The sequence below is a fragment of the Oryzias melastigma genome, linkage group LG15, assembly GCF_002922805.2.
Source record: "Oryzias melastigma strain HK-1 linkage group LG15, ASM292280v2, whole genome shotgun sequence".
Taxonomy (NCBI): domain Eukaryota; kingdom Metazoa; phylum Chordata; class Actinopteri; order Beloniformes; family Adrianichthyidae; genus Oryzias; species Oryzias melastigma.
The window spans coordinates 4,442,226-4,449,743 of record NC_050526.1 but is presented as its reverse complement, the minus strand read 5'-3'; the positions used below and the strand labels follow the sequence as shown (position 1 = coordinate 4,449,743).

Below are 7,518 nucleotides of genomic sequence, written 5' to 3'. Positions count from 1 at the left end.
GGAAGTCAAACAGGAATGTCGAGGCTCACACTTTAGTTTAGGGATCCATGTCAAGCCTTAGCTGTCTGGACACCTCATGCAGAAGGGCTGCCCAGTCAACAACAGCAAAAGAAAATCCAACTTCTAAGCGTTAAGACTTGAATGGATTGGCTAAAGAGAGCTGTACTGAAGCACTTATTGACAAACTTTGAATTGGCAAGAATTGACCTTTTTATGTTTTAACTGGGCTTCTCCGAACCAGAGAAGCATGAGACATCCCCCACTAAACACCCCAACCTCTCTCCCAACATGAGAAATAATGATTGATTGCGTAATGTTTGGACTATCACCAAGGGCACACCTATTATAACTGGGTGTACTGCAGCTCTACTAAATCGGGGCTGGCGTCAGCGCCTGCTGGATCCATAAAGTAGAGTGTGGCAGTGGCATCTCTGGGCAGGACCGGGGGGCCTGGGGGTCTGGGTCTCGACCGGGGCCGTGGTGGGGCAGGGAGACCAGTGGTGGCCACCATTGCCCGGTTCTGGGTTAGCAGGCTCGACCCCTGGCCCGACGAGTTGTCGGTGGTCACCTCTTTGGGCTGCTCTCTTCGGCAGTGGTTGCTGTTCCACCACGTCTCCAGCGCAGCCACTAGGAGAGCCAGCAGGAGCCCAGCGGCGAGGATGCAGAACACGCCGGCAAAGCTGTGCAGACGCAGCGCTCGGCCTTCTGGCTGAGCGTCTGTGTGGCTCTGCAGGTCGCAGCGGCCTTTCTTTGGCCACCATTTTTGTTTCAGGATGTCCAGGTCACCTTTTTCCTGAATTTCTAAGATCCTGTTTTGACAAGAAAAACAGCAACAATATGAGCAGTTAAGCGCAACAACGTCTTGGCAAAATTGATAGTGTCTGTCAATGTTTAACCCTAGCTAGTAAGGATGTAACGATTCTTTGTGAATCGGTAAAAAAACGATTCAAACTCGTCAACAGGTTCATTGGTTCATAAAATTTTAAAATCGGTTTGTCTCGGCCTGTGCCTAAATTTAGAAGAAATGCGGATGACATTTCTTTATAAAAGGTCGCTGTGAATGTGTGTGTGCGCGCCTGTGAGTGTGTGCGCACGCGCCGCGCACCTGTGACTGTGTATAGTGCGCCTGTGAGTGTGCATGCGTGCGCACCCGTGAGTGTGCGCGCACCTGTCTGCGAGCACCTGCAAGTGTGCGTGCCTGTGAGTGTGTGGACGCTACCCTGAGTGTGCGGGTGTGCACTTCTGTGTGTACACTCACTCTCTATGTGTGCACACCTATGAGTGTGCGAGCGCGCCTGTGAGTGTGCACCTGTGAGTGTGCCTGTGAGTGTGTGCGTGCCTGTGAGTGTGCGCCTGTGAGTGTGCACCTGTGAGTGTGCACCTTTGAGTGTGCGCCTGTGAGTGTGCGCCTGTGAGTGTGCACCTGTGAGTGTGCACCTTTGAGTGTGCGCCTGTGAGTGTGTGTGCGTGCCTGTGAGTGTGTGCGTGCGGCCCTATGGGTGCGCGCGTGTGCTTGTATGCGTGCACATGTGCTTCTCTGTGTGCGCGCGTGCCTGTCTATGTGTGCGCACCTGTGAGTGTGTGTGCATGCTTGTCTGTGTGCACGTGCACTTCTCTGTGTGCGCGCGTGCCTGTCTGAGTGTGCGCACCTGTGAGTGTGCACGCCCCTGCGAGTGAGCACATGCCTGCAAGTATGCGCGCGCCTGTCTGTGTGCGAGTGTGTTTGCGCGTCGGGGACTGTCTGTGTACTGTTCATCTGGGCCCTCCTCCTGGGAAATTCTCGCAGCTCCTTCGGATTTAAAAGTTCACGTAAATCTTTCCCGTGATGTTGCAATCACAACTAATAATGCAAATTCAAGAAAACCCGAGATGTTTTTCCTCACCTTGCAACGTTACATTTTAATCACAACTTTACTGCAACTTTGACCAGTCTACTGTGACAACAGTCATGGGTGATGACGCAGTTCCGTGACTGTTTCCCTTCTGAGTCCTTCCCGGCCCGAGGGCCGTACTCATTATCATTTATAAACAAACGGAAAAATGTAAATTGTGACTTTAAAACTGTGAATCGAATCGTGGCTTGACTGAACCGTTACATCCCTACTAGCTAGCAAAAAAAACAAAACTGCAGAGGAAAGAACAAAAAAAAAGACTTTTCATATCATTATCATATAAGAATAATTAAAACACACTGAAGCTCACCAAATTAAACTAAGGAGAAAAAAGCACTCTAATGTATTAGCTCTCGACTTTAAGCTCATTAAAGACTCATAAAGGGGAAAATGCTATTAAAAACTGCAGTTATTTAGTTTACTGCAGCAGATTACAAGACATGCTGATTGATTGCAATCTGCACGTTAAGGACGTGATCTCTGAAAAAGAGAGGAAAAACAATTATAGCTTAATTGTTTTTTTTTTGTTTTTACATTAAACTGCAAGTGAACCAGAATAGCCTCCCTGTTGCATCTTAAAGTTTCACAAGAAAACTGTTTTTTTTGTTTGTTTTTTTTTTGGTGAATTTGTACATGTGATGATTTAAGACGCAGAGATCAAGCACGAGATGAAATGTACTGACTTTTGAGAGAAGAGGTCTCTGTAAGGACTTCCATGCTGCAGGGCCATGCCGTAGCCTCTGGTGTTCAGGCTGCTTCCTCCTACAGTCAGCGTGCAGTCGTCATCTGTCAAAGCGGCATACTCTACCACCGCCATGTCCCACAGGAAAGCATACGACTCCCGCTTTGCCTGGAAATGAGGGAACAGTTCCCATAACAACCACATAAAAGCACGCAGATGAGCGTTACATAAAGATATGCTTGAAGTAGAAAAAAAGTCGTACTAGTAGGGGGTTTCATCAAGGAAAAGTTTCAAATTTCACATTTTTGTGAAAAAGAAAAAATATTGGACTCAGACTAATTAAAGTGTAAGTTTTAAAACTTTTTGAATAATATGAATAATAATATTTGTCTTTTTGATTTATAATTGAGGCCGGTTCTGTTTAAAAAGCCATTTTTGACTTGCATACTTGGAGCAATGCGCACAACATTTTAAAGAAAAATATTATTTTATATTCATCAAGCTCATACAATTCATCAAAAATGTAAAAATATTTGCTTTAGAAGTGCTTCAATCACAAAATTAAACACAAAAATACAAAAGTTCCTAATGGTTAAACAGCATGCTGTTAACATAAACATTTATTAGTTGTTTCTCGATTATTTAAATTAAAAAGAACATTGTTTCTCTATTTACCAGTAAATCAAAAAAAGGTCAAAAGAATGAGCTCATTCATGGCTATGTCCGACTGCCGAATGTCCTGCATCTGACAAGCTCATTTACATTATAATTCATTTTTGCACAATCACAACACAATAATGAAAATCAAAATTAGATTAATTTATTAGAGATCATAATTGGAACCAGCTCAGAGATTTATTTATTTGCATGAGATGAAGGATCAAGTTAGCAATCTAAAAATGTAGCGATTATTGATGCTGCTGCAGCACAAATCTGATTTTCTTATTCTTGTTTATCATGTATAACAGGAATTTAATGTTGTCGGCGGCTAAGAGGAATACCACCATAAAATGCTAACAAACATAGGAAATATAAGCTTAAATGAGCACTATGTTAGCATCACTTTCTGCCAATCAATGGCTACTTTAACGTTCCATTTTTCTATGGACCTACAACGGATGGGGCCCCAAGTGGTGTGGGTCGGTACTATTTAATGGGTGCTCAAAATGGACTGAACTGGACCGCTCAGTGGAAACGAGGCTAAATTAATGTTCTTGTACTAAATTCTGAATTTGTTTGTAGGTCTCTTAATCACTTATGCTTTTATTCCACTTCCTGTTTGTGAAGAAGTTCCTGGGGGTGTCAGTCGAGAAGAGGAAGTAATAACTCCATTCAGTTATTTTTTTATTTTTTTTCTCAAAACATACTTAAGTGAAACTACATATTCAGTTTTCCAACATTTACAATATGTCCAACAATCAGAACTCAATTTCATCTTGAATCCTTCTGGAGATTATTTATCAATGTCCTTAAAACGTAAAAAAAAAACACATAAAGTCAGTCAATTGTTGAAAATACATTAACTAGTTTGGGGTATATCCAACAAAAAACAAACACTAAAAAAGCAGTTTATTTGCTAGAAATATAAAAAAACAACTTTACTTTTAAAACTATTAGCTGCTTAGTTGAGCTGTTTAACCGCTCCATCCATTCTCTGATCCCGTTTCATCCTGTTAAGGGTCGCGAGGCCCATAAGGTATTTAATGACAAATGAGCGTGCCGTGTCTAATGGGAATATTTTTTCCCCAATGTGCTGTTTTTTTCATTATTGCATTTGTGAAACTATAGAAGCAAAATTAAAAGAATATGAATGAAGCAGCATTCTGAATGAACCACAATAAACCTCAATAGTTTCATATTCTTAAGATATTCTCTAATCTATATCTGGTGATATAGTTTTATATTAGAATCAAGTATTATTTTTATGTATTATTTAGATTACAAACCTGGGTTTTGCATGTGAAAAGACACCATGATAGGATTTTTTTTTGTTTTATATTTTTTTTAATGAAATTGGAAGATACTTGTTTAAAAAAACAACAAAAACAACGTTTTTTTTGAGTTTTGTACTTGATGCTAATGCTTTGAGAATTTGCCAAAATACATGTAAAATTTTCCATCTAAACCTGAAGATAAAAGAAAAACAAATGAAAATGACCAAATTTAACTCTCACCTTTTTGATTCCCTCTGACGGGCTTGAAACGGAGTACTCAAAGCCGTTGTTTTTGTTTATGACCTTCCAGAGTTCAGCGAAGGTGTTGTCTTGTTCCAGAGGATTGGTGCCTTTGGCCCTGAAATACTCGTACACGGCCGAGTCCCTGACGGTCCCATAAACCACATCCGCCTGTTTGGAAAGGTCCTGGAGTGACCTTGATTTGAAAAGAAGAAAAAAATTTAAAAAATCTCATCAACCTTAAAATACATTTATTTACACTAATTATATTTTACTAGGTTAGTGAAAATATTATTTTTTTAAGGTGGCAAAAATTATATAGTATAGTAAGTATTTCTATCGAAAATATATCTGTACGTTAGCATCTTCCAAACGGTGCTAGCTTCCAGAAAATAACTATTTACGTATAATTGTCCATAACTGGAACTGCTTATAGTAAGAACCTACTTTCCTTAAGATGGATTTTAAATTGTAAGAACACTTTCCAGCTGTTGTATAATGGCTACAAACAAAACGGGCATTAGCATGTAGCTGTGGGCCGCTAACGTCGTTTACAGGATGCTAATGCACACGGCGCTAAAAGTGTAAAGTTAAAGCCTTTTGGTTCAAACACACTAAAAAAGACGTCAGTTAAGACTTCTTGCTCATTCTAGTCACTCAGCAGAATGAAAAGTATTTCCCTTTTCGTTGATGCACCCTGGTGCAAATTACCAATCAGCATGCTCTGTATCAAGTAAATTAGCAGCACCTGTAGCGTGCTGCATGCTGCTTCTAATGGTAATCGTCCTGCAATTACTTTTCCCAGCACAACCAGCTCGAGTCGAGCTTGTTTCATAGAAATAATAAGCAGGTAAGCGGCTTCTATGATGGAGGGTTCTGGTTTCTCTACAGTGACTGACCACTACATCAAGAAAATCTCGTTTTTATATACTTTACTTTATGTTTCTCTGTTTACTATCATCTGTTTTCCCTAGTTAAGATGGACAGCAAAGTAACCATCTGCTTTTGTAAAAAAATGGATTTCAGTTTTGAAGAAAAGCTCTTTTGTTGGCCGTATTTGTCAGAGGTTTTGCTTGTGCGATCAAGGTTTGACTTTGGTGCAAGTTACCATCCTTCAAAATAAAAAAGGGAGCAAGTGTATTCTTTTTATTTGAAAAGACAAATTTGACAAAAGTTCTCAGATTTACAAATTCTGTAGAATATTAGGGCTGGGTATTGCCAATAATTAATGATCAATTTTGAATGTACACTGTTTTATATATACACATATATTTAGAATTATAATAATAATAATCTATAAATGCTTCAAAGATATTTACATCAATCTGATACACTTCTTATACTGTAACATTTATTAGTGATATTATACTGAGATGGTTAATAGCATACAGTGTTACACGGATTTTCTAGTGGAGAATCTCCAACAATTGTTCTGCCTCAGTTTGGCCACTAGGTGGCATTTGTGCTATTGCATTTCATCTTATTCCAGAAGAAGAAGAATGTATGAACAAAAAACGGTGCTTTAAACCACAAATGATTCCTTTAAAAAATATTCCTTAAAAAAGTTTGGAAAAATTATGTCTCTGAGTTTATAAAGATGTTAATGTATGTTTACATTGACTGAGTGTTAGCATTAGCCGTCCAATGGGAAATCTCATGATGCGTTAGCATCAAGCTATCGAACTTAAGCATTATACCCTAGACTGCTTTTACTCATCGATTATTGATCGATTCTTAGATCAATTCAGATTGATAATCAATTTTATCAACCCACACTTATAAAATATACCCCCTAATATTTGACTTTAAACTTCAATATTGCCAGTTCAGAGTACATCTGATTTCTATTTTCTGTTGTTTTCCTGGCTGAGTTTAACCTTGAAGCAGGCCAACATACTGTCATTTATGATCAATAAAGAGACCAACTTCAGTCTTGTACATTGCTTTTAATGGCAGAACCATGTACAGGAGGGAAGCAGCCAAACAACAACATCCCTTTGATTTCCCTTGTCCCTTCATTGGCAAGACTAGAAAGTTTTCCAAAAACAAAAGGTCTTTTGTATTTTAGTATTAAGCGTAGAGCCAAATTTAAAACAAAGTCTTGACTCATTCGAATCAAAACTTTAAAGTTCTTGGCTGTTTTTTGTCTTGTAAAGCTTACATCTATTTTGAAGCCTCATTTTCTGTATTAATAATAAAGTATTGTTTCTAATTAGTTGGATGGTTTCAGTGTCTATTAGAGAAAGGCAGATGGAGCTCATGATTGGATTTTATTTACCACGTTTTGTCTGAAGTGTTGCTAAAGCAACCACATTTGAGAATTACATTTTTAGGTTCTTTATGAAAATTTTGGAAAGAAAATGTCAAATACAGTAAATCTATCTGAATTGCTATTGTGGTTTCATCTTTAAGTATTGTGTCACTGCTGCTAAATACTCAAACTATGGAAATCTGCATATTTTGTTTTTTTTGTTTTTGGCAAGCAAAATCTGGCATGTTCTTTATTCATGTTTTATATCAAAATGTTAGTTTACTTTGGGAAATGGTTACTTCTGCTTTAATTGTTGCTTTCTTTTATGTTTTGTTTTCACATTGATCTCTATTTTGTTAACTGGAAATGGTTTAAAATAGAATTGGACAAAAAACAAACAGTATGGACTTCAGGTAATATTTTTAACTTAATTTATTATGGCCCGCAGCATCAGGTACTGATGGCAAGGACCATATTATTTTTGCTTAGAGTGAAAAAACGTAAAAAGCACTAAAAAGC

The 7,518-nt window shown here is 38.7% G+C and overlaps 1 protein-coding gene across 8 annotated transcripts in view; it reads right to left on the bottom strand.

Annotated features, from left to right (window-relative positions):
- grid1a (glutamate receptor, ionotropic, delta 1a) overlaps window positions 1-7,518 on the bottom strand; it is a 395,293-nt gene that overhangs the window by 6,641 nt on the left and 381,134 nt on the right. For 7 of the 8 annotated variants that reach the window (XM_036215430.1, XM_036215429.1, XM_024296910.2 and 4 more), the window contains 3 exons: window positions 4,749-4,944; window positions 2,576-2,742; window positions 569-809 (listed from right to left, as the gene is read on the bottom strand). In XM_036215430.1, the coding sequence (XP_036071323.1) occupies window positions 569-809; window positions 2,576-2,742; window positions 4,749-4,944 (604 nt within the window). Of the gene's footprint in view, window positions 1-340; window positions 810-2,575; window positions 2,743-4,748; window positions 4,945-7,518 lie in introns of all 8 variants that reach the window. The other variant, XM_036215433.1, reaches the window with a different exon arrangement.